General features: G+C 46.2%; 1 protein-coding gene across 50 annotated transcripts in view; it reads left to right on the top strand.

The window, feature by feature from the left end:
- Positions 1 to 27,729, top strand: part of LOC110485646 (nuclear factor 1 X-type) — a 153,520-nt gene that overhangs the window by 113,993 nt on the left and 11,798 nt on the right. For 6 of the 50 annotated variants that reach the window (XM_090204418.1, XM_090204423.1, XM_090204446.1 and 3 more), the window contains 7 exons: positions 9,804 to 9,866; positions 9,933 to 10,007; positions 11,428 to 11,548; positions 11,958 to 11,993; positions 12,951 to 13,078; positions 14,155 to 14,229; positions 24,827 to 24,955. In XM_090204418.1, the coding sequence (XP_090060544.1) occupies positions 9,804 to 9,866; positions 9,933 to 10,007; positions 11,428 to 11,548; positions 11,958 to 11,993; positions 12,951 to 13,078; positions 14,155 to 14,229; positions 24,827 to 24,955 (627 nt within the window). Of the gene's footprint in view, positions 1 to 9,803; positions 9,867 to 9,932; positions 10,008 to 11,427; positions 11,555 to 11,957; positions 11,994 to 12,950; positions 13,079 to 13,716; positions 13,774 to 14,154; positions 14,230 to 24,826; positions 24,956 to 27,729 lie in introns of all 50 variants that reach the window. The other 44 variants (XM_090204413.1, XM_090204439.1, XM_090204417.1 and 41 more) reach the window with 11 other exon arrangements.

The raw sequence follows: 27,729 nt of genomic DNA, 5'->3' as shown, positions 1-27,729 counted from the left end.
GTCAACATTAGTGAATGTGAACATTTTCATAGACTTGAAATCCAGATCACTGATTATTGCAACAAAAAAAAGCAGGTTAAACTATTTAGATAAAATAATACAATTCTTAGTGATATGGTTATGGAAGGCTTATATTTAGCCTAGATCCAAGTCTCTCTCACACGTCTCCAGTGTGTGTCTGTGTATATGTAGGGTTCTGACTGAGCCCTAGGGATCCTATAACAGGCCTGTCAGCATCCCTCCCAGCCACTGAATTAGGCAATCTATTTCCATATTAATTATGAATCCGTGTGTATCTGTTGGGGCTGTGACCAACAGGCCAGCTTGCATAGTAATGATCACCCAATGTGGGGGACCGATCGTGTACTGTGTCAAAGAGAAGGTTTGTGATATCTTTTATTTAACCTTTATTTAACCAGGCAAGTCAGTTAAGAACACATTCTTATTTACAATGACGGCCTAGGAACACTGGGCAGAACGACAGATGTTTACCTTGTCAGCTCGGGGATTCGATCCAGCAACCTTTCGGCTACTGGTCCAACGCTCTAACCACTAGGCTACCTGCCGCCCAGTATCAATTAAGGGAGAAGACAGACACTATTTCTTCTCTTTATATCAGCCCAACACTAATTGGTCCATAAACAATAAAACATCTTTCTGTATGTCTATAGGGCAGGTATGACTTAAACACATTGTATTACAGAGCAGTGGTAAGCTGCATTGATACAACAGAGGGAGGGAGGGAGGGAGGGAGGGAGGGAGAGGGAGAGGGAGAGGGAGAGGGAGAGAGAGAGAGAGAGAGAGAGAGAGAGAGAGAGAGAGAGAGAGAGAGAGAGAGAGAGAGAGAGATGAAGGTGTAGTGGTATTATTAGGATAAGAGGATGAATGGAGAGTGAAAGCAGAGCCAAGGTGGCGGGGGGGCTGTGTTGTGTATGGGCATACAGCCAGCCAGCCCTCTCCCCCTTCCCTGCCTCCCTTACCTACTCTACCAATCCCCTGGCCTGTCTATCTAGCCCTCCTCTATACTCCCTCCATTCTTCCCTCCTCCTCCCTCATCCATGCCCTGCCTGTCTATCTGTCCTCCAGACCAAAGCCCTCGAACATCCCTCCCTCCCTCCCTCCCTCCCTCCCTCCCTCCCTCCCTCCCTCCCTCCCTCCCTCCCTCCCTCCCTCCCTCCTCCTTTTCCCTTCCTCCACTGTCTATTTGCCCTCTAGTCAGGGCTCTAGGCCCCAGCCCTGGAGTCCTTCTCTCCATCCCCCTCTCCCCCTCTCCCTCTCTCCTTCTCCCCTACCTTCTCTCCATCAATCCCTCTATCTCTCCATCCCCCTCTCCCTCTCTCCTCTCTCCTACTTTACCCTCCCTTCCCCAATCCACCCATCCCCTGCCTATCCTCCAGGCCCCAGCCCTGCAGAGCCCCCCTCCCTCCCTCCGCTCTCTCTCTCTGGGGTCCCCTTGGTGTGGCACGGCGGTGTTGGCAGAGCGTGGGCGCAGGCTGCACACAGACGGGCGCACAGATGGGCAGCAAGCTGCGCGGGGCGGCGAGGCACACCTGCTCTCTCTACTCAGAACCCACTGCTGCCACTACGCTCCACACACACGTGGGCTTCTGCCTAGTTTGACTGGCACGGTGCATTGTGGAAACGCACACCGACGCACTCATAGGCAAACACACACACACATTTAGGATAATTCCTCTTTTATCTTGGGTCAGAGGCTTTTAACTCAAACAGGAGTAGTGCTACAGGGCTTATTGACCTGCTACTATAGGGTCCTTAGTCATACTGTCAGGACCCCATCAAAGCAGGGGTGTCCTTACAGACTGCCTGCAGAAAAAATATAATTTTTTAATCCACTTATATGAAAATAAATGTAAAATAAATCAAATATAAATAAATAATAAAAGAGAGAAAAACTGGAAAAAGTAATAAAATAAACCAGCTAAAAAAATAAACCCAGGAAAATATAAATACTAAAATAATGTCCAATAAAAGAGCTGAGTGAACATCTGTGTGGGATAGCCGAGGGGATTAGGGGGGTTGGAACATTTTAAGCGCATTAAGGATTAAAAAAAAGGTCAGAATGTTTAGCAACATACCCATAAACCTCTTAAGCGAAACCCAATTGGGAGGCTTGGGTAGAGCGTTATCCTGTGTTTTTGGGGAAGAAGCGGATGGAGGGAGAAGGGATGGATGGGGGAGGACTGAGGGAGGGACTGAGGGATGGGGAGAGTCGACATGGAGGCAGTACTGCGTTATCCTGTGTTTTGGGGAAGAAGCGGATGGAGGGAGAAGGGATGGATGGGGGAGGACTGAGGGAGGGATGGGGAGAGTTGACATGGAGGCAGTACTGCGTTATCCTGTGTTTTGGGGAAGAGTGAGGGATGAAGGACGTAAAGGGAGGGAGAGTTGGCATTTGTGAGGGAAATCTCTGTGAATACACACTGACACACACACACACACTGGTAAGATGTACAGATGGCCATGCACTTGATGGTGCTCACTTGTGGTTTTCACATGTTGGAACCGAGGAGCGGCTTTACATTACAAGCATTAAAATAGCACAGGTGTGTGTACACACTCAGTCACAAGGACACTTCTCTGCCGTGCCCTATAAAACATCTGGCCAGATGTTCTTGGTTTTGACTCCACTTTCCCCTCTCCATCTGATTTATAGACTTAAGTGTGTGTGTGTGTGTGTGTGTGTTTGTTGTCAGTGCTTAGTGTTTTATCTGGGCTGTTTGGGCTTTTTTCTGCCCCTCAGTTAGCCGTCTGTTAGTCTGGCCGGGCTTCTCAGTGTGACATGGTCTGTCTGACCTTTGTGACCCCAGAGGCCAGCTGGTCACCACCACCGGTCAGAGATCAATGGGGATTAACACAAACGTACACACTGAAACACCCTCAAAGGTCAACAATCAACTAGATTTAACACCGGGGGACTGAAAGTGGAGAGATATCTGAGACAAATTAAGAAAATCCTTGACTATGTACAGACTCAGTGAGCATAGCCTTGCTATTGAGAAAGGCCACCGTAGTCAGACCTGGCTCTCAAGAGAAGACAGGCTATGTGCACACTGCCCACAAAATGAGGTGGAAACTGAGCTGCACTTCCTAACCTCCTGCCAAATGTATGACCATATTAGAGACACATATTTCCCTCAGATCACACACACCCACAAAGAATTTGTAACAAAAAATCAAACATTGATAAAGTCCCATGTCTGTTAGGCAAAATACCACAATGTGCATCACAGCAGCAAGATGTGTGTTTTGTTTTCATCTGTTTATTTATTTCCCTTTCATTCCCTTTTAACTACTTGTACATTGTTACAACACAACACTGTACATACTGTACACAACACTGTACATACTGTACACAACACTGTACATACTGTACACAACACTGTACATACTGTACACAACACTGTACATACTGTACACAACACTGTACATACTGTACACAACACTATAGATACTGTACACAACACTGTACATACTGTACACACTGTACACAACACTGTACATACTGTACACAACACTGTACATACTGTACACAACACTATAGATACTGTACACAACACTGTACATACTGTACACAACACTATAGATACTGTACACAACACTATAGATACTGTACACAACACTGTACATACTGTACACAACACTGTACATACTGTACACAACACTATAGATACTGTACACAACACTGTACATACTGTACACAACACTGTACATACTGTACACAACACTATAGATACTGTACACAACACTGCCAATAATATAACATTTAAAGTGTCTTTTCAAACTTTTGTGTGTAATGTTTACTAATGTTTCCCTTGTTTATTTCCCTTTTATTTATTGTCTATTCCATTTTCTTTGGCAATGTAAACATATGTTGCCCATGCCAATAATGCCTTTGAATTTATATTTGAACCACAGAGGAGGAGAGGGGGGGGGGGAGAGAAGGAGGAGAGTTGTATGAAAGTGAAAGTTAGGGAAGAGAGGAGGGGAGGGGACAGAGGTTAGGGAAGAGAGGAGGGGACAGAGGTTAGGGAAAAGAGGAGGGGACAGAGGTTAGGGGAGAGAGGAGGGGAGGGGACAGAGGTTAGGGAAGAGAGGAGGGGACAGAGGTTAGGGAAAAGAGGAGGGGACAGAGGTTAGGGAGGAGACGAGAGTGCAGAGGGAGGGCAAAATGGAGAGACTGATGAGAGAAGGAGCAGAGGAGTGGAGAGAGAGAGGAACCACAGAGGGAGAAGATGAGAGGGAGGAGAGGAGGGGGAGAGAGGAACCACAGAGGGAGGAGAGGAGAGGGAGAGGAACCACAGAGGGAGGAGAGGAGAGGGAGAGAGGAACCACAGAGGGAGGAGAGGGAGAGAGGAACCACAGAGGGAAGAGAGGAGGGGGAGAGAGGAACCACAGAGGGAGGAGAGGAGAGGGAGAGAGGAACCACAGAGGGAGGAGAGGAGAGGGAGAGAGGAACCACAGAGGGAGGAGAGGGAGAGAGGAACCACAGAGGGAGGAGAGGAGAGGGAGAGAGGAACCACAGAGGGAGGAGAGGAGGGGGAGAGAGGAACCACAGAGGGAGGAGAGGAAGGTTGGGGAAGTCAGGGTTAAGGGAGGAGAGAGAGTGAGTGAAATGAGAGGGTTAGGAAGGAGAGAGACAAAAGAGCAGACATAGTGGGGGGTATGTTAAGGCCATGAAGGCTTACTGTATAATGGTTGTGGTGGGGCTGTGGGATTTCACAGGGGCTGTGGTGGGAATAATATTGAGATATGGGGCGGGCTGTGGGGATGGCTGCTGATGTGTGTGTCATGGGGCTTTGATGGGGGAATTGGGAGGGAGGAGATATACAAGACTGTCGGTGTCTAAAGCCATGGGACTGTCAGGGTTTGTGGGGACTGGTGGGAATATGGGACTGTGATTGTTTGGGTCTAGGGATGCCTGCTTTACATCAGGCTTCATGAAACTCCATTGGGGGAATTTGGGGAGGAGCCGTACAGGATTGTGATTGTGTAAATGGACTATTGGGGATTTGGAGAAACTGGAGGAATTTATTCCTATAGCTGTGGGCGGCTGTGTATGTAGTCAGGTCCAAAATGATTGGCACCCTTGATAAAGATGAGCAGAAAATACTCAGTCCCAGGGTCCCTAGCTTGGTGATGAGCTTGGAGGGGACAATGGTGTTGAACGCTGAGCCGGAGTCTGTGGACAGCATTCTCCCATAGTTATTTCCCCCCTTGTCCAGGTGGGACAGGGCAGTGTGAAGTTCAACTGCATCTGTGGATCTGTTGGGGCAGTATGCGAACTGGAGTGGGTCTAGGGTGTCTGGGATGATGATCAGCCTTTCAAAGCACTTCATAATTACAGATGTGCTACAGGGCGATAGTCATGTAGGCAGGTTACATTGGAGAACAGACTTGGACAAGGAGAGATAAAAGTGAAGACACTTGCCAGATTTACTAAAAGGTAGAGGCGCTTGGGATGAAACTGATGTCATGGTCAGATGACATGAAAATAGTACTCTTTGGCCACGCACACCAGTGGTGGGTTTGAGGTCAAAATAATGATGCATATGCAGAAAAGACCCTCATAGCTACTGTAAAATATGGTGGTGGATCTTTGTTATCAAATCAAATCAAATCAAATGTATTTATATAGCCCTTCGTACATCAGCTGATATCTCAAAGTGCTGTACAGAAACCCAGCCTAAAACCCCAAACAGCAAGCAATGCAGCAAGAAGCACGGTGGCTAGGAAAAACTCCCTAGAAAGGCCAAAACCTAGGAAGAAACCTAGAGAGGAACCAGGCTATGTGGGGTGGCCAGTCCTCTTCTGGCTGTGCCGGGTGGAAATTATAACAGAACATGGCCAAGATGTTCAAATGTTCATAAATGACCAGCATGGTCGAATAATAATAAGGCAGAACAGTTGAAACTGGAGCAGCAGCACGGCCAGGTGGACTGGGGACAGCAAGGAGTCATCATGTCAGGTAGTCCTGGGGCATGGTCCTAGGGCTCAGGTCCTCCGAGAGAGAGAAAGAAAGAGAGAAGGAGAGAATGCACACTTAGATTCACACAGGACACCGAATTTATTTTTATTTTATTTTACCTTTATTTAACCAGGCAAGGTTAAGAACAAATTCTTATTTTCAATGACGGCCTGGGAACAGTGGGTTAACTGCCTGTTCAGGGGCAGAACGACAGATTTGTACCTTGCCAGCTCGGGGGTTTGAACTCACAACCTTCCGGTTACTAGTTCAACGCTCTAACCACTAGGCTACCCTGCCGCCCCAATAGGACAGGAGAAGTACTCCAGATATAACAAACTGACCCCAGCCCCCCGACACATAAACTACTGCAGCATAAATACTGGAGGCTAAGACAGGAGGGGTCAGGAGACACTGTGGCCCCATCCTAGGACACCCCCGGACAGGGCCAAACAGGAAGGATACAGGAAGGCTATTTTGCGTCCACTGGTCCTGGTGTCCTTGTTAAGGTCAACGGCATCATGAACTTTGTACCAAGAACAAGTACCGAGACATTTTAGCCCAAAACCTGGTTGCCTCTGCCTGGAGGCTAAAACTTGGCCGCAAGTGGATCTCCCAGCAAGACAATAACCCCAAGTACACATCAAAATCCACAAAGAAATGGTTAATTGACCACAAAATCAACATTTTGCAATGGCACCCCATTGAATTAAAGAGGGCAGTTCATATGCGCAGACAAAGAATATCAAGGATCTGGAAAGATTCCGTCTGAATGGAGGAATGGTCTAAGATCCCAATGTGTTATCCAATCTCATAAAACATTTTAGAAAAAGACTGTGACATTATTCTCACAAGGGGAGGGTGGCGGAGTATTGACAGCTGGAGTGACAATAACTTTGACACCTATCCTTTTGTGATTTTTTTTTGTATTACTTGTTAAATAAAATGTCTTTCTCTGAGCAAATGTATTAGTAAAAAATTGCATACAATTTAATAATTATTTATTTTATACATACTTTCTTGCTCATCTTTATCAAGGGTGCCAATCATTTTGGACCTTGGAGGTGTTGTGCGTTAGGCTGTGGGGTTTCAGGGGGTAGGAGTAAAGAATGTTAGGCGAGCTGCAGGGGCATGATTTGGGTTTCTGGGGAGGGCTTGGGGGGCTGTGGAGTACAGATAAGAGGTCTGGAAGTGTGTCTAGGATGCTGGGGGGGGGGGGAGGATGGGGGAGAGACAGAGACACACACACACTGTGGGGGAGGCCGGGGGGGCTGGCTGCCTCAGTGCCTGCAGCTGGCGTCGGGGTGATAACCAGCAGGCAGTTCCTTCTCTGTAGTGACATAGAGGTTCACATAAGTGGTACTGAATCAGAGTTCACCAGCAGTTATAGCAGGGAAAGGCTAGCCATGGCTAAAGCTACCAGAGACGTCCAATCAGCTGTGCTGTGACGGTCAGTGTGACCACTTCACCAGAGTGGGGTTCGAGAGTGTTGTTCTAGAGCACTGGGGGTGCTGTTAAATGGGGGTTGTCCGTGGGCCTGTAGAGTTGACTGTCCTGATATCTCTTATCATCTCTGATAGGAACAGAAGCTCTCTCTGTCACGCATGCTTCTTCAATCACACCTGTATCTGGGCCAAGGAGCAGGTCCAAGTGGTGCTAATCACTAGCCTACAAATCACTCACATCAAAGTACATGGGGATTGACTGAGGAGAATCTGTTGAATCAATTTGTATCATTCCAGAAACCCTGATTGGGTTGAGGGTTCTGTTTACTGTGTTTATTCAGTTAAACCTCTTTAACACCAACTGCTTTCCATTGGATTGTATCTCTGACACACACACACACACACACACACACAATGCTCTGTACGTACCGTGTTGGAGAGTCAGTGCTTCTTATTATAGATTCAAGAGGCGAAACACAACAGGAAGAAAGTTCAGTGGACGCTGTTTTCTTTCTTAACAGTTTTCGTTGGCCAACGTATATGTTTACTTTGTGTGTGTGTGTGTGTGTGTGTGTGTGTGTGTGTGTGTGTGTGTGCGCGCACGGTTGTGTGTGAGGGGCGTCAGCTAGCTGGAATGCTTCGCTACCGCCAATGCTAAAATGGCTGCCAAGCCATAAGATGGCTGCCAGGAGCAGCGAGAGAGAAAAGATAAGAGAGGGAGAGAGTCTGCAGAAGGGAGGAAAAAGGAGCTTTCTATTCCTCTCTTTCTGTTTCTCTCCCTCTCTCGCCTTCTCTCTCTCTCTGTCCCAAACCTCTTCTCCTCTCCTTTTCTTTCCTTCCTGTTCTCTTTCTCTCCCCCTATCGCTCTGTCTCTCTACTTCGCTCTTTCTTTCGCCCTCTCTTGCTCTCTCTCTCTCTCCCTCTGTTCCTCACTTTCTCTGCACCTCTCTCTCCCTCTCCTCTCTCAGCATTAGCAAGCAGTGAGACAGGTCTGTTTTTTGTTTCTACTAGCTAATCTTATGGCTTAGTGTGGCGAGGCTGTGCTGTGTGTGTGTGATTGTGTGCGTGCGGGTGGTGTGTATGCGTGCTTGGTGTGTGTTTGTGCATCTTTGTGTATGTGTCTATGCGTGTTGGCATCTGTCCTCCCCTGCTCTGTTATCACCTACATGCGACAGATAAACACCTCCGTTAGTTAGGCCTGGCTGTGGCCCTGCAGATGTCATGCCCACGCCACTGCTACTGTACATGCATACACACGCACTCCGTCATTCAGAAACATACACTCATGCTTGGTTCGTGCCCTGAATGCTGATTGGCTGACAGCCGTGGTATATCAGACCATATACTGTACCATGGGTATGACAAAACATTTCTTTTTACTGTTCTAATTATGTTGGTAGCCAGTTTCTAATAGCAATAAGGAACCTTGTTTTTTTGGCTAAGGGCTGTATCCAGGCACTCTGCAGTGTGCAGAAGAACACCCCCTCGGGCCTTATTGCTTAATTATACATAGACTACATTCTGTGCATGGACATAGACCATAAACCACACACACATGCCAGATAGCACACAGTGCATAAACAAAGAAACACACAGCAATCACCAATAGTACTTTCTCTGTGTCAGCCTTGGTTCTCCACTTTGTTCTAATGGATCAGTTATCCTGTAATGACACATGCTGGAGGTTAGGGAGTCTTTACTGGAAGACTTCCCCTGTAACAACCTCTCCCTTGTGGCTGTAATCTCTACTCTAGTCCCTGGCTTCTACGGCCTACCAATGCCAAGAGCAGTAATAAGAGTGTGACAGCTGTGTGTGTGTGTGTGTGTGTGTGTGTCTGTGTGTGTGTGTGTGTGTGTGTGTGTGTGTGTGTGTGTGTGTGTGTGTGTGTGTGTGCCACTGCTGCCTCTGTCAATATCTAAAGGCCACTGAGTTTCCGTCACCTTTACCACACTTAGCCTTAAATCCCCTCCCTGGTCAGCCCTGTGTGTGTGTGTGTGCGCGCACCATCTACCAGCGCAATCATATCCCTCTTCTTAATCTCACTTAATACCTCCTTGCTGGCAGGGTTTTAGGCTGCATAAACAGAACACCTTAAACACACACACACACACAAACAGTAAATCTGAACACCTTGAGAGAGGAGTTGTGGGGGGGGGGGGGGGGGTTAGGAACATTGAGAACATTCTGTGACATTGATATATACAAATAAACACTGTATACAGACACCCTCCTTGACCCTTAGTGAAGCAATCTCCCTACTCTTCTCAAATGTCCCATCTGTCAGTATAGTCTATGACTGAAGTTCAGAGGGGTTCCAACACCTTCTCCCTTCCACCACAGCCAAGCTAAATCCCTCTCTTCTCTTCTCTTCTAGAATCTGGACAATCAGACAGCTCCAGCCAACAAGGAGACACAGACATCAAGCCACCGCCCAATGGTAAGAGAACACACACACACACACACACACACACTCATCCTAACACTTCCTCTCTCTCCTCTGCAGGGCACCTGAGTTTCCAGGACTGCTTCGTCACCTCAGGAGTGTGGAACGTGGCTGAGCTCGTCAGGGTGTCACAGAGTGAGTATCTACCCCTCTCTTATCCTTTCTATCTATAGCTCAATCTATCTCTATCTATAGCTCTATTTATAGCTCTCTCTCTCTCTATCTATAGCTCTCTCTCTCTCTCTATCTATAGCTCAATCTATCTCTATCTATAGTTCTATCTATAGGTCTCTCTCTCTATCTATAGCTCTATCTATCTCTATCTATAGCTCTATCTATCTCTATCTATAGCTCAATCTATCTCTATCTATAGCTCAATCTATCTCTATCTATAGTTCTATCTATAGGTCTCTCTCTCTATCTATAGCTCTATCTATCTCTATCTATAGCTCAATATATCTCTATCTATAGCTCAATCTATCTCTATCTATAGCTCTATCTATCTCTATCTATAGCTCAATATATCTCTATCTATAGCTCAATCTATCTATAGCTCTAGCTCAATCTATAGCTCTCTCTCGCTCTCTCTCTCTCTCTCTCTATCTATAGCTCTATCTATAGCTCTCTCTATCTATAGCTCTATCTATCTCTATCTATAGCTCTATCTCTCTATATCTATAGCTCTCTCTATCTATAGCTCAACCTATCTATAGCTCTAGCTCAATCTATAGCTCTCTCTCTCTCTCTCTCTCTCTCTCTCTATCTATAGCTATATCTATAGCTCTATCTTTCTCTATCTATAGCTCTATATCTCTCTATAGCTCTATCTATCTCTATATATAACTCTCTCTATCTCTCTCCATCTATAGCTCTATATCTCTATCTATAGTTCTATTTCTCTCTCTCTATAGCTCTATCTCTCTCTAGCTATAGCTCTATATCTCTATCTATATATCTCTATCTATCTCTATCTAATGCTCTATCTCTGTATAGCTTTTTCATTCATTCTCCCTCTCTATCTATATATCTCTATCTATCGATCTAGATCTATATATAGCTCTATATATAGCTCTATCTATATATATCTATCTCTATGTATAGCTCTATCTATCTCTATCTATAGCTCTGTCTATCTATTAATATATATAGCTCTATCTTTCTCCATCTATAGCTATCTATCTCTATGTATAGCTCTATTTATCTGTCTCTATTTTTCTATCTCTCTCTCTATCAATCTCTTTATCTATACCTCTATCTATCTATCTATCTATCTATCTATCTATCTATCTATCTATCTATCTATCTATCTATCTATCTATCTATCTATCTATCTATCTATCTATATCAATAGCTCTATCTATCTCTCTCTCACACACACTCACTCACCTTCTCTTTCTTCTCACTCTGTCTCTCTTATCCCTCGGTTTTTCTCTCCATGCTCTTCCAATGTTCTCTTGGCTGGCCATTTGTTCTTCAAATTCCACAATCCAAATGCTGATTTACTGTCTTCTAAATGTCTCCTCCTCCTCCTCCTCCTGTTCCTGTGTTCTCCCAGCTCCTGTAGCCACAGCGTCTGGTCCTAACTTCTCCCTGGCTGACCTGGAGAGTCCTGGCTACTACAACATCAACCAGGTGGCTCTGGGGCGACGCTCCCTCGCATCCCCCCCTTCCACCAGGTACATGTAGGTCTCACTTAAATTAAGTTCCCTCCACTCTATGGTTCCTAGGTGAAACAAACAGCTTAGCGGTCACACAGGTTCCACCCACTCAAAGGTTCCTAATTGAAAAGAGCTGCTCCTCCACCAGACCTGGGTTCAAATAGTATTTGATGAATGAAAACAAATACAGTTTGAACCCAGGTCTGATATCTACAGGCTGTACTCGATAGTATGTATGTGGGACATTGTAGACTGCCTCAGTTGATAACCGTTATGAGTGTTCTGGTCCATTCCATCTCTGAGAGTTCCATCTCTTTCTTCTCTCTCGTTGTGTCTCTCTGTCTTTCTGGTCTTATAAATGTGTGATGCTCTCTCCTTTCCCCCCCCTATCCTTCTCTCCACCTCTCTCTCTTCTCTGGCACTGTAGGTCTGAGGTCGAGCTGTACGCAAACCTTCCACGGAGGTAGTTATTCTGACACACACACACACACACACTGTCCTGCCGACTATACTTAAAACAAACTCAGAAAAGGTCCTGTGCTCACATCTCATATCCTTAAACGTACTCTCACCCACATCAGCCTTTTAGGTTTACCTCTGTGTCTGTTTTCAACCCTCTCCTTCCTGTCCATTTCTACTGTTCTCATCCTGCTGTCCTCTTCCTCTGCCTGAACTCTCAATGTGACTTCCCTGGTTAAATAAAGGCTGCAGGGAGACAGGAGCAGGGAGACAGAAGTGGGAGACAGGTGCAGGGAGACAGTAGTGGGAGACAGAATTGGGAGACAGGAGCAGGGAGTCAGTAGTGGAAGACAGGAGCAGGGAGACAGAAGTGCGAGACAGGAGCAGGGAGACAGAAGTGGGAGACAGGAGCAGGGAGACAGAAGTGGGAGACAGGAGCAGGGAGACAGTAGTGGTAGACAGGAGCACGGAGACAGAAGTGGGAGACAGAAGTGGGAGACAGGAGCAGGGAGACAGTAGTGGTAGACAGGAGCAGGGAGACAGAAGTGGGAGACAGGAGCAGGGAGACAGTAGTGGTAGACAGGAGCAGGGAGACAGTAGTGGTAGACAGGAGCAGGGAGACAGAAGTGGGAGACAGGAGCAGGGAGACAGTAGTGGTAGACAGGAGCAGGGAGACAGTAGTGGGAGACAGGAGCAGGGAGACAGTAGTGGTAGACAGGAGCAGGGAGACAGAAGTGGGAGACAGGAGCAGGGAGACAGTAGTGGGAGACAGAAGTGGAAGCAGAAATGTGCAGGGCTCATTCAGGGATCGAACTGGATGCCTGCCGCAGGGGGAAGCAAGTGTTGACCATTCGACTAGACTCCGGTCCAATAGTGCACTACTTTAGGCCAGGGCCCTAGTGTACTACATAGGGAATAGGGAGTCATTCTTGACTCCTCTCTCCCCTCTTCCTCTCCGCAGCTCTAACAAGAGGAAGTCGTTAGACGACAGTGAGCTGGAGAGCCCCACGGACGACGTCTTCTACCCCGGACGCTCCCCAGCCGCAGGCTCCTCCCAGTCCAGCGGCTGGCCCAACGACATGGATGCAGGTAGGACACTCCCCCTAGCCCCCAAACTCTACCTTTACCCTTATACCTGTACCCCGACCCCTGGACCATTCTTACCGAACTCTTCTCCCCAAACTCACCACAACACACTGTTCTTCAAAACACCTAACTCTAAACACCCCTCCCCAAAACACCTAACTCTAAACACCCCTCCCCAAAACACCTAACTCTAAACACCCCTCCCCAAAACACCTAACTCTAAACATCCCTCCCCAAAACACCTAACTCTAAACACCCCTCCCCAAAACACCTAACTCTAAACACCCCTCCTCAAAACACCTCTTTCCTTCTCACTTGTCACTCACTGTTCCAAAATCCACACTGGCAAGATCATCCTCACTAGCATACCACTTAGAAAGCTTGCCCAGCGCTTCATTCTAATTGGTGCGCTAGTGTGGATCTTGGATAAGAGCCTGTCTCTTCTAAACTGATTTGAAACTGACTTCATAACTTCCCAGAACACCTCTTTGCTCCTGCCTCTATTTAAATTGATTCGAGACCAGAAGTGACATTCCACCTATTCATCAATACTAGTGGAGACCTTTCACACGCTCCGTCTCCCTAAGACTGATTTGAGACCAGAACTGACTCCATAACCTCTTCTTCCCACCTGTAACCAGGTGGAGACCTTCATTCCCCATCCCCAAGCTCACACCATGTTGACCGTCACCTGATAAGTAAGCAACAATGCAGTACAGTAACCATGAACTAACTTTACCACAATGTTATCCATGATCGATCACTACATCAACTACTGTCTTAAAAATCTTAAACTGCCCCCTCGCTCTGTTTCTCTCTCTCTCGCTCTTTCGCTCTCTCTCTGCCTCGCTCTCTCTCTCTGCCTCTCTCTCTCGCTCTCTCTTTCTCTCTCTCTCTCTTTCTCCCCCTCTCTCTCTCTGCCTCGCTCTCTCTCTGCCTCTCTCTCTCTCTCTCTCTCTCTCTTTCTCCCCCACTCTCTCTCGCGCTCTCTCTTCCTCACCCCCTCTCTCCCTCTCGTTCTCTACCCTTCGTATCTCTCCATATCTCTCAATGTTAACCCTCTCCTTCTCCACCTACAGTGCAGCACCATTTGGCCAGTGTGCAGGAGAGGAAGATAAAACATGAACACGATGGAGTGCAGTTTCCTTACCATGGTTAGAACACATTACACTCATATCTCCCTACTGTATATAACTCATATCCCCCTACTGTATATAACTCATATCCCTCTACTGTATATAACTCATATCTCCTTACTGTATATAACTCATATCCCCCTACTGTATATAACTCATATCTCCCTACTGTATATAACTCATATCCCCCTACTGTATATAACTCATATCTCCCTACTGTAAATAACTCATATCCCCCTACTGTATATAACTCATATCTCCCTACTGTATATAACTCATATCCCCCTACTGTATATAACTCATATCCCTCTACTGTATATAACTCATATATCCTTACTGTATATAACTCATATCCCCCTACTGTATATAACTCATATCTCCCTACTGTAAATAACTCATATCCCCCTACTGTATATAACTCATATCTCCCTACTGTATATAACTCATATCCCCCTACTGTATATAACTCATATCTCCCTACTGTAAATAACTAATATCCCCCTACTGTATATAACTCATATCTCCCTACTGTATATAACTCATATCTCCCTACTGTATATAACTCATATCTCCCTACTGTATATAACTCATATCTCCCTACTGTATATAACCCATATCTCCCTACTGTATATAACTCATATCTCCCTACTGTATATAACTCATATCTCCCTACTGTATATAACTCATATCCCCCTACTGTATATAACTCATATCCCCCTACTGTATATAACTCATATCCCCCTACTGTATATAACTCATATCTCCCTACTGTAAATAACTCATATCCACCTACTGTATATAACTCATATATGTTTTATATAATCTACCTGTTTAACTACATCATTCCTCTTTCAATATGTGTTATATGTATAATTGTATACTTGTTCATAGGCGACACCAATTCAAACCTGCTCCACTTTTCAGCAGCACAGAACACATTGCACTCATATCTACCCACAATGTGTATAATTCATACCTACCCACACTGTGTATAACTCATATCTACCTAGACTGTGTATAACTCATATCTACCTACACTGTGTATAACTCATATCTACCTACACTGTGTATAACTCATATCTACCTACACTGTGTATAACTCATATCTACCTACACTGTGTATAACTCAGTCAATCCTCTTTCAATATGTGTACACTCAGTGTATATCTGTACATGCACCAACTCACACCTTCTTTACTGTTATTTGTTGCCACAGCTGCTCTTTCTTTCTCTCTCTCTCTTTCTCTCTCTCTCCCTCTTTCTGTCTCTCTCTCCCTCTCTGTCTCTCTCTGTCTCTCTCTGTCTCTCTCTCTGTCTTTCTCGCTGTCTCTCTCTCTCTCTCTCTCTCTCTCTCTCTGTCTCTCTCTCTGTCTTTCTCTCTCTCCCTATCTCTCTCTCCCTTTCTCCCTCCATCCCCTTTCTCTAATTGAAAACATGTGCAGCAGTAGAAACCCTAGGGAGAGAGAGAGGGAGAGAGGTTCTGTGCTAGGCCCTATGGTTTGCTCAGACCTGCTCCAGTTAGCTGAGCTGTGAATTTAATTAACACACACACACATACACATGCTGTCTGCCTTAAGGCTTCCGCATGCTTCAGTACTGCTGGCACCTAGCTGAACTTGGCTTGGGGAACCAAACGAGTGTGCTTGCATACAACCTTAAAAGACCTTCGCTTGACAAATAAAAAGTGGCAATAGTACTGATTGTCCATCTTCAGGCGCCGCAGCCAGTATACACTTCCTCAAAATAGTCAGAATTCATCTAAGATAACTCAAGAAATCTGTCATACATTTTTTTGCTTTTGCAGAGGAGATCTTAGTTGCGTAATTTTACATCTAACTAAGCTGTTTGGGGCAGTATTTCTCAAGTGAAAGATGTGCATTAAAACAAGTTGTCTATTGTTGAATGACAACAAAGCGCAGACAATGTCTGTCCTCAGTTGCAACACTCACTACCGAGTTCCAAACTGCCCCTGGACGCAACGTCAGCACAATAACTGTTTCTTTGGGAGCTTCATGAAATGGGTTTCCATGGCCGAGTAGCCGCACACAAGCCTAAGATCACCATGCGCATTGCCAAGCGTCGGCTGGAGTGGACTTAGGAGAATTGGAAACACGTTCTCTGGAGTGATGAATCACGCTTCACTATCTGGCAGTCCGATGGACGAATCTGGGTTTGGCGGAAGCCAGCAGAAAGCTACCTGCCCGAATGCATAGTGCCAACTGTAAAGTTTGGTGGAGGAGGAATAATGGTCTGGGGCTGTTTTTTAACGACTTTGTCGTTATCCAACTTTGTGCCAACAGTTTAGGGAAGGCCCTTTCCTGTTTCAGCATGACAGTGCCCAAAGCTAGGTCCATACAGAAATGGTTTGTCGAGATCGGCGTGGAAGAACTTAACTGGCCTGCACAGAGCCCTGACCTCAACCGCATCAAACACTTTTGGGATAAATTGGAACGCTGACTATGAACCACGCCTAATCGCCTAACATCAGTGCCCAACTCACTAATGCTCTTGTGGTTGAATGGAAGCAAGTTCCCGCAGCAATGTTCCAACATCTAGTGGAAAGCCTTCCCAGAAGAGTGGAGTGTGTTATAATAGCAAAGGAGCTACCAACTCCACATTAATGCACATAATTTTGGAATGAGATGTTAGAAGAGCAGGTGTCCACATACTTTTGGTCATGTACTGTAGTGTATGTGTAACATATCTGAGTGGCGCAGCGGTCTAAGGCACTGCATCTCAGTGCTGGAGGCGTCACTACAGTCCCTAGTTCGATTCCAGGCTGTATCACAACCGGCCCTGATTGGGATTCCCATAGGGGGGCGCACAATTGGCTCAGCGTCGTCCAGGTTTGGCCGGAGTAGGCCTCATTGTAAATAAGAATTTGTTCTTAACTGACTTGCCAAGTTAAATAAAGGTTAAAAACAATAAAAATGGGTTCTGGACAAAAGTAGTGAACTACATAGGGAGTAGGCTGGATGCAGCCCTGGGTGACCCTCTCGCCAATTCATTTAACCAAAACTAATGGACAAACCCAAATTAATTACAAATGTGAGGCATTTGTGTATTTAGTATGTAATGTGTTGAGAGAGAGCTGTCGACTTTAGAGATGTGAGATGGCCGTGTGTCCTTTTCTGAGGGACTGAGGGAAGGAGAAAGAGAGATGGAGAGATAGAAGGTGATCAGTTCTACTGTCTGGCAGATGAAATGAGATTTAGAATGGGAGATGGTAAGGAGATGGTAAGGAGATGGTAAGGTGTCCAATCAAAAACGCAACTTTCGAACACTGGGTAAAATAATGTTAATTGTGTGGATACTCTGCTAAGATAACCAATGGTCCAAACCTCGTGTCTCTCACAATCCCTCCTTGTAGGAGGGTCAAAATTAAATTAATGGAGGCCAGGGGAAAAAAGTGCTCATAAATCAGGAAAGCAACATCTCGTCAGCTAGGCTGGATGCTGTGCGAAAAGGAAGAATACCAGACAGTCTTACCAATGAACGCCTCATCTTCTCAAATCCCGAGGACATAAAACAATATAGAGGTAGATGGGTATCAATGGATATCCATTTTGAGACATGACATGTTTTCATATTTTAGTATACAATGTTCATATTAATGCAAAGTTCCTCTTCTTTTTCGGAGATTTCTCACAAAAACCAGTGTATCTTTGTGAAATGAACACCGGAGTACTGAGCGTAACGAAAGCTGTTTTATTTTCACAACCTTTAACATTTAATTCAGCTTGCTATCTGCGACCCGTGGACGACCACCACAAAATGTGAAACGTTTTCGGCGATAACGCTGCACTGCTCTGTCAGCAGAGTTCGCTGCTTATTATGGGATGTAATTAGGGTACGACATCTGACTTTTAGGATATGATGTTAACGATGTGATAGAGAAAGACCCCACTGAGCGATTCAAAACATAAAGAATCAAATTTGTCTCGGCAAAATGTACTTGATAACATAAGGAAGTGAAATATCAACACCAAAGCAACACTCTACGGTGTGTGTTGCTTTCTGGAGGGTTCCACCTGCTACAGGCAAACCACAGCTGGGAGTTCCTATCCGGGTGGAGGGTAGGAAAACAAGCAAGCACACACAAACAAACGTCAGCACACACTACCATAGTAAACCCCCTATTCTACTCCCTCCATAGCCAATTGAGCACACACATGCAAAGACAGACAGACAGACAGACAGACAGACAGACAGACAGACAGACAGACAGACAGAGTATGTACAGTAAATGTTGCCAGCAGCCTTGCTACACACACACACACACACACACACACACACACACACACACACACACACACACACACACACACACAAGCTCTAGTCCCAGATGGGGCTTCTGTGTGTGTCTGTGTGTGTGGCCTTGGGAGTAGCAAGGCTGCTGGCGACATCTGCTCCACAGGGGCTGGAGGGAGAGTGAAGTGTGTGTGTGTGTCTCGGGGCGCTGGGGGTTAGAAATAACCATGATTTCAAATGAGTTCCAAATGATTCTGAAATGTTTAAGGGGCCTCTGCTGCTTCTAATATGAGTAGTTAGAGCCTTATGGTCTTCTACACTACAGTGTGCGTCCCAAATAGCAGTGCGCTACTTTTGACAAAACACTATATAGGGAATAGGGTGTCATTTGGGACGCAACCTCTGTTTAGTCTGGATAAGGGAATTCCTTCTGGTTTCCCTTTTACTGCTTTAAGCCAATGCGTGTGTGTGTGTGCGCATGCGTGCGTATGAGCGTGTGCATGAGCGTGTGGGTACATATGTGCTTGTGTGTTTGTGCGAGCAAGAGACTGTGTTTTGAAGGCACATCTGGTGGCAGGCCTGTTAGTGTAGAAAGGCAGAGGGGTCAACAGGAGCACTTGATTGGTTGCCAGTCCACTGCTGTGGTCTGCCAGGAGGAGAGAGGACAGTGTAGTGAGACACACACACACAGCCAGAGTAGATACATAACATGGGTCTCGTCTCTGTTATTGTAGGGGAAGCCACTGGATGAAATCCTCTGTCAGTTTGTCCCTCTGTGCTCGTATATAGTGGGGCATACACTGAGTCTACAAAACATTAAGAACACCTTCCTAATATTGAGTTGCACCACCACCTTTACCCTCAGCCTCAATTCACTGGGGCATGGACTCTACAAGGTGTCGGAACCTGTCCACAGGGATGTTGGTCCATGTTGACTCCAATGCTTCCCTCAGTTGAGTCAAGTTGGCTGGATGTCCTGTGGGTGGTGGACCATTGATACACACATGAAACTGTTGAGAGTGAAAAACCCAGCAACGTTTCAGTTCTTGACACACTCAAACCAATGCGCCTGGCAACTACTACTATACCCCGTCACAGTAACCGTTGGTGTCAGACGTCACAGTAACCGTTGGTGTCAGACGTCACAGTAACCGTTGGTGTCAGACGTCACAGTAACCGTTGGTGTCAGACATCACAGTAACCATTGGTGGCAGACGTCACAGTAACCGTTGGTGTCAGACGTCACAGTAACCGTTGGTGTCAGACGTCACAGTAACCGTTGGTGTCAGACGTCACAGTAACCGTTGGTGTCAGACGTCACAGTAACCGTTGGTGTCAGACGTCACGGTAACCGCTGGTGTCAGACATCACAGTAACCGTTGTTGTCAGACATCACGGTAACCATTGGTGTCAGACGTCACAGTAACCGTTGGTGTCAGACGTCACAGTAACCGTTGGTGTCAGACGTCACAGTAACCGTTGGTGTCAGACGTCACAGTAACCATTGGGATCTGGCATGGTTCTCCACCTCTCTTCCATGGCTCCAATTAGTCTGACAGCTACAATACACCCGCCCTAGCCCACTAGCCCCCTTGCCTCCTAGCCCCCTAGCCTCCTAGCCCCCTTGCCTCCTAGCCCCCTAGCCCCCTAGTCTCCTAGCCATATAGCCTCCTAGCCCCCTAGCCTCCTATCCCCCTAGCCTCCTATCCCCATTGCCTCCTAGCCTCCTTTCCCCCTAGCCTCCTAGCCCCCTAGCCTCCTAGCCCCCTAGCCACATAGCCTCCTAGACCCCTTGCCTCCTATCCCCATAGCCCCCTAGCCTCCTAGCCCACTTGCATCCTAGCCTCCTAGCCCCCTAGCCTCCTAGCCTTGGTTATAAATGAAACTCACACACACACTATACCCACTAGATCCTAGGCCTGGTTAAAGACATAAATGGTTCACACATATTAGTCACTCCCTCCCTCCCACCTGCTGCAGACTTAACTCTTTCACACCGTTTTGTTTACACGCCCCCACACTGCACTCTCTCTCCATAGACTTTCACACATACCCAGCTGGAACCGGAGGAATTGTGGTTGAATGGGATTTTAAGGATTTTAATGTCAGGACCTCAGAAATAGACCACAAAGTTTGGGAACAAATACTGTCTGTTAGGATTCTAGGATTAATATGAAAATTACTAAAAATAGTATGAAAAGGTCCTGGGTCTGAATGTTAAAGTGAATGTGAGTGTGTCTGCTAATCAGTTAGTGTCTGCTAATCGGTGAGTGTCTGCTAATCGGTGAGTGTCTGCTAATCGGTGAGTGTTTGTGTGTCTGGTAATCAGTGAGTGTCTGCTAATCGGTGAGTGTTTGTGTGTCTGCTAATCAGTGAGTGTTTGTGTGTCTGCTAATCAGTGAGTGTCTGCTAATCGGTGAGTGTTTGTGTGTGTGTGGTAATCAGTGAGTGTCTGCTAATCGGTGAGTGTTTGTGTGTGTGTGGTAATCAGTGAGTGTCTGCTAATCGGTGAGTGTTTGAGTGTGTGTGGTAATCAGTGAGTGTCTGCTAATCGGTGAGTGTTTGAGTGTGTGTGGTAATCAGTGAGTGTCTGCTAATCGGTGAGTGTTTGAGTGTGTGTGGTAATCAGTGAGTGTCTGCTAATCGGTGAGTGTTTGTGTATGTGTGTGGTAATCAGTGAGTGTCTGCTAATCGGTGAGTGTTTGTGTGTGTGTGTGGTAATCAGTGAGTGTCTGCTAATCGGTGAGTGTTTGTGTGTGTGTGTGGTAATCAGTGAGTGTCTGCTAATCGGTGAGTGTTTGTGTGTGTGTGGTAATCAGTGAGAGTCTGCTAATCGGTGAGTGTTTGTGTGTGTGTGGTAATCAGTGAGTGTCTGCTAATCGGTGAGTGTTTGTGTGTGTGTGGTAATCAGTGAGTGTCTGCTAATCGGTGAGTGTTTGTGTGCGTGGTAATCAGTGAGTGTCTGCTAATCGGTGAGTGTTTGTGTGTGTGGTAATCAGTGAGTGTCTGCTAATCGGTTAGTGTTTGTGTGTGTGGTAATCAGTGAGTGTCTGCTAATCGGTGAGTGTTTGTGTGTGTGTGGTAATCAGGGAGTGTCTGCTAATCGGTGAGTGTTTGTGTGTGTGTGGTAATCAGTAAGTATCTGCTAATCGGTGAGTGTTTGAGTGTGTGGTAATCAGTGAGTGTCTGTTAATCGATGAGTGTTTGTGGTGATCGGTGAGTGTTTGAATGTTTGTGGTGATCGGTGAGTGTTTGAGTGTTTGGGGTAATCGGTGAGTGTGAGTCTTTGTGGTAATCGGTGAGTGTGTGAGTGTTTGTGGTAATCAGTGATTGTTTGGTAATCGGTGAGTGTGTGATTGTTTGTGGTAATCGTTGAGTGTGTGAGTGTTTGTGGTGATCGGTGAGTGTGTGAGTGTTTGTGGTAATCGGTGAGGGTTTGAGTGTTTGTGGTAATCGGTAAGTGTGTGAGTGTTTGTGGTGATCGGTGAGTGTTTGTGGTAATCGGTGAGTGTTTGTGGTAATTGGTGAGTGTGTGAGTGTTTGTGGTAATCGGTGAGTGTGAGTGTTTGTGGTGATCGGCGAGTGTTTGTGGTAATCGGTGAGTGTTTGTGGCAATCGGTGGGGGTGTGAGTGTTTGTGGCAATCGGTAAGTGTGTGAGTGTTTGTGGTGATCGGTGGGTGTGTGAGTGTTTGTGATAATCGTTGAGGGTTTGTGGTAATCGGTGTGTGTGTGGTAATCGGTGAGTGTTTGTGGTAATCGATGCGCATTTGTGGTAATCGGTGAGTGTGTGTGTGGTAATCGGTGAGTGTTTGTGGTAATCGGTGAGTGTGTGTGTGTTTGTGGTAATCGGTGAGTGTGTTAGTGTTTTTGGTTATTGGTGAGTGTTTGTGGTAATTGGTGAGGGTGTGAGTGTTTGTGGTAATCGGTAAGTGTGTGAGTGTTTGTGGTAATTGGTGAGGGTGTGAGTATTTATGGTAATCGGTGAGTGTGTGAGTGTTTGTTGTGAACGGTGAGTGTGTGAGTGTTTGTGGTAATCGGTGAGTGTTTGTGGTAATCGGTGAGGGTGTGAGTGTTTGTGGTGATCGGTGAGTGTGTGAGTGTTTGTGGTAATCGGTGTGTGTGTGTGTAGTAAATGGTGAGTGTGTGTGTGTTTGTGGTGAGCGTTTGTGGTAATCGGTGAGTGTTTGTGGTGATCGGTGAGTGTGTGAGTGTTTGTGGTGATCGGTGAGTGTGTGAGTGTTTGTGGTAATCGGTGAGTGTGTGAGTGTTTGTGGTAATCGGTAAGTGTGTGAGTGTTTGTGGTAATCGGTGAGTGTGTGTGGGTTTGTGGTAATCGGTGAGGGTTTGTGGTAATCGGTGAGTGTGTGAGGGTTTGTGGTGATCGGTGAGTGTGTGTGGTAATCGGTGAGGGTGTGAGGGTTTGTGGTAATCGGTGAGTGTTTGTGGTAATCGGTGAGTGTGTGTGTGTTTGTGGTAATCGGTGAGTGTGTTAGTGTTTTTGGTTATTGGTGAGTGTTTGTGGTAATTGGTGAGGGTGTGAGTGTTTGTGGTAATCGGTAAGTGTGTGAGTGTTTGTGGTAATTGGTGAGGGTGTGAGTATTTATGGTAATCGGTGAGTGTGTGAGTGTTTGTTGTGAACGGTGAGTGTGTGAGTGTTTGTGGTAATCGGTGAGTGTTTGTGGTAATCGGTGAGGGTGTGAGTGTTTGTGGTGATCGGTGAGTGTGTGAGTGTTTGTGGTAATCGGTGTGTGTGTGTGTAGTAAATGGTGAGTGTGTGTGTGTTTGTGGTGAGCGTTTGTGGTAATCGGTGAGTGTTTGTGGTGATAGGTGAGTGTGTGAGTGTTTGTGGTGATCGGTGAGTGTGTGAGTGTTTGTGGTAATCGGTGAGTGTGTGAGTGTTTGTGGTAATCGGTAAGTGTGTGAGTGTTTGTGGTAATCGGTGAGTGTGTGTGGGTTTGTGGTAATCGGTGAGGGTTTGTGGTAATCGGTGAGTGTGTGAGGGTTTGTGGTGATCGGTGAGTGTGTGTGGTAATCGGTGAGGGTGTGAGGGTTTGTGGTAATCGGTGAGTGTGTGTGGTAATCGATGAATGTGTGAGTGTGTGAGTGTTTGTGGTAATCAGTGATTGTTTGGTAATCGGTGAGTGTGTGAGTGTTTGTGGTAATCGGTGAGTGTGTGAGTGTTTGTGGTGATCGGTGAGTGTGTGAGTGTTTGTGGTAATCAGTGAGTGTGTTTGGTAATCGGTGAGGGTGTGAGTGTTTGTGGTAATCGGTGAGGGTGTGAGTGTTTGTGGTAATCGGTAAGTGTGTGAGTGTTTGTGGTAATCGGTGAGTGTGTGAGTGTGTGTGGTAATCGGTGAGTGTGTGTGGTAATCAGTGAGTGTGTGTGGTAATCGGTGAGTGTGTGTGAGTGTTTGTGGTGATCGGTGAGTGTGTGAGTGTTTGTGGTAATCGGTGAGTGTGTGAGTGTTTGTGGTGATCGGTGAGTGTTTGTGGTAATCGGTGAGTGTGTGAGGGTTTGTGGTAATCGGTGAGTGTGTGTGGTAATCGGTGAGTGTGTGAGGGTTGTTGTGTGTGTGTGTATGTGAGTGAGTGTGAGATGAAGATAATGAACCATGTTTACTATCTTATGACATGTCCATCTCAGACATTCCTAGAAAGGAAAAGAAACAAAACGAAAAATACTGCTACATTTTCACAGGTTCCACTCTGACATCACTCACTCTCTCCTTCCTTCACTCACATTCTCCCACGCTTTTCTCGCCTCTCTCCCTCCCTCCCTTCATCCCTCCCTCTCTAACATTCCGTCTGCTTGTCTTTCTCACTGAGCAGCTGCAGGCTCTATACTGTAGTTTATATACAGTGTTTCTATTTTGAAAGGAGCTTCATATAGCTTATGGTAGGCTGTGGAGCTTTGGAAAGAGGAGAATATTCAGCCAATCTTGGAAGACAATGGATGTAGATTTAAAAATGCTTGTAGATTTAATTACTGCCTTGATTCAACCCTACATCAACCCTTCCCCCACCCTGACCACCCCGAAGCCACAACTTCAATTCACCCATTATATTTTTTGAGGGCACTGTTTATACTGAGAATTCTGCAAGTCCTGAGCCCGCCAGGCTGGGATTGGTTAGGAGAATGGCCAATATCCAACAGGACTCATAACAATGCACTGTCATCAGCCAATCAAATTGCTTTAAAACCAATCAATCAAAGAATAAAAAATTTCTAATCATGAATTCCCTTTTACATGTTTTGATTTAAGTGTAGCAGCCAGTCCAAAACATTGTACATTAAACCCAACTCCTCTTCTCCCCCATTTTGATATTCTTTTTATATTGATCCCATTTATTTGTTGTTGCCAGGACTGTCCTCGCCTGGTTCTCTTAAGAAGCCGGGGAAGTTTGATTTCAACGCCCTGTCGCCCCAGACGAGGTCCCCCCGCATGACGTTCACACACCACCCGCTGCCCGTGCTGGCAGGAGTGAGACCAGGTGAGCCCCAGCCCCAACCCCTAAAGTCCCTCACCACCCTTATAGAGAAAGAGAGGGAGGGAGAGAGAGAGAGAGAGATGGTTGATAGATGGCGTTCACACACAGCACAATGGCAGGGGTGAGTCCAGGTGAGACCAAGCCCTGCCCCCAGACCCCACCCCCTTATAGATATACAGATCTCTAGACCCCACCCCCTAATAGATATACAGATCTCTAGACCCCACTCCCTTATAGATATACAGATCTCCAGACCCAACCCCCTTATAGATATACAGCTCTCCAGACCCCACCCCCTTATAGATATACAGATCTGTAGACCCCACCCCCTTATAGATATACAGATCTCCAGACCCCACCCCCTTATAGATATACAGATCTCCAGACCCCACCCCCTTATAGATACACAGATCTCTAGACCCCACTCCCTTATAGATATACAGATCTCCAGACCCAACCCCCTTATAGATATACAGCTCTCCAGACCCCACCCCCTTATAGATATACAGATCTGTAGACCCCACCCCCTTATAGATATACAGATCTCCAGACCCCACCCCACAGGTCATCATTGAAAGCAGTAGTAGAATTTAACCCACTTTGATCTGAGAACTAGCGATAAGATCCAGAGATCTCTTGACATTTATTACCATGGCCTGCAACAGTTCAGCTCTATCTCTCTCTCTCTCATCACTGTTTTCCACACTCTGTCTCACTCTCTCTCTCGCTTTCTTTATTTTGTGTGTCTTCATGCCAGTAATGTGATCGAGCCAGTTCTGTTTCAAACAGGGCAAACACACACAAGTGTAACGGGCGTACACACACACACACACACAGACACACTAGTTGTTTCAAACGGCCCGCCTCCTCACCTTATAGAAGAACGTTGTGAGGATAGCAAAATGGTCTCCAGGCCTCCGGTCTGAGAATTCCTCTTCTCCCTCTGAGATATGAGCCTGCCAGCTACTGTAGTCCCTGTTGAGTTTTACTTTCCAATGGAATAAATACATCCCCCACTCCCTCTTTCTGTCTCTCTCTTTTCCTCCATCCCTCTCTCTTCTCTCGCTCTTCTCTCTCTCTTCTCTGAGGATTGGCCTGGTCCGCAGCCAAAGCAGCCCTATCATGTAAAGGTCCTTTGGACTCTTACAGCTCTCCCCTTCACGTTTCACTAGAATAGCTTAAGAATTGTACATTTAGATTGGTATACATTTGATATAGATATGTTATACTTTTCATTTTCATTTCCTAGTATAACAACAGTGAAGGATTGGTTTAAGTATATAGAGCTTGTCCAAGTGCTAGAAGAGCTGTACATTCTATTATTCTATTGACTTTCTGTTACTTGTGTTGCGGGAAGATGTGTCAGACCAGCTTCAGGTATATCTGATTCATAGCTGACCCCTTCTCCCAGTTAGAATGTGTCTACAAACTGCTAAGAGGTTAGTCTGTAATAGAGTTGTAGTGTGAGACTGAGACAGTGTTTAGGCTCCATAGGAGGAGGGGAAGAGGAGGGGGGCTGCTAAGATGGCCGCCGTCCAAATAGAAAGTCCCTCAGAGGCCACACTGCTATAAAGAAACCAATGAAAGGGAGGGAGGGATAAAGAGTGAGGGAGTGAGGGGGATAAAGAGAGACTGGAGAAGGGGTGAGGGAAAGGAGTGAGGGAGAGATTTGATTTACCTTTATTTAACTAGGCAAGTCAGTTAAAAACAAATTCTTATTTTCAATGACGGCCTAGGAACAGTGGGTTAACTGCCTATTCAGGGGCAGAACGACAGATTTGTACCTTGTCAGCTCGGGGATTTGAACTTGCAACCTTCCGGCTACTAGTCCAACACTCTAACCACTAGGCTACCCTGCCGCCCCAAGAGGGAAAGAGAGAGACTGGAGAAGGGGTGAGGGAAAAAGGGGGAGAGGGATAGACTGAGGGAAAGGAGTGAGGGAGAGGCTTGACATCAGTAGCTGGGATGGAGCTATCGGCATAGATGTTGTCTGGGTTAGTTTATTTCCTGTTGGCAGGGCCTGGATGCCAGGTGTGACTGTTGTCTGTTTATTCTGGTAGTCAGTCTGGTCTAGTGAGCCCACTTTCTCTCTCTCACACACACACACACACGCACACGTACACACACGCGTACACACGTACACACACACGTACACACACACGTACACACGTACACACACACAGACACACACATCTCCATACACTGGAGAGATAGAGGGTGACAGACAGACACATTCACAGATGCAAGTCCCCTTGCAGTCTACCAACCAGCTTGCCTGTTTTCAGTGCCAAATCGCCAAGGCCACAGAATCTCAGAAGACACTGTCACACACACACACACACACACACACACACACACACACACACAATGACTAATGTCTATAAGGGATTTAGCGGTGGGATTTAACTCTCCCAGGCTTCATACTACTGGGCCGAACCACACAGCAATGATAGGCTATGATTGATTACACATTCCCAACAAGCATTACCAACAGGAAAGTGTGTGTGTGTGTGTGTGTGTGTGTGTGTGTGTGTGTGTGTGTGTGTGTGTGTGTGTGTGTGTGTGTGTGTGTGTGTGTGTGTCTCTGACTGTCATGCTTCAGTGTGTGTGTGCGTAATACGTGTCTGCATTTATGTATGTGTGTGTGTTCAAGCTGTGCTTACTGTAGATATACAGAGAATACAGAAGAGATGTTTTGTATGAACAGGACCAGATGTTGCAGCCTTGGATGATTCTGTTCATTTAGATACACAAGTAGCATTAGACTCCCTGTAGTA

The sequence above is a fragment of the Oncorhynchus mykiss genome, chromosome 17 (genome assembly GCF_057628025.1).
Source record: "Oncorhynchus mykiss isolate SJ-2025 chromosome 17, ASM5762802v1, whole genome shotgun sequence".
Lineage (NCBI taxonomy): Eukaryota > Metazoa > Chordata > Actinopteri > Salmoniformes > Salmonidae > Oncorhynchus > Oncorhynchus mykiss.
This window is presented reverse-complemented; position numbering and strand designations above follow the sequence as displayed.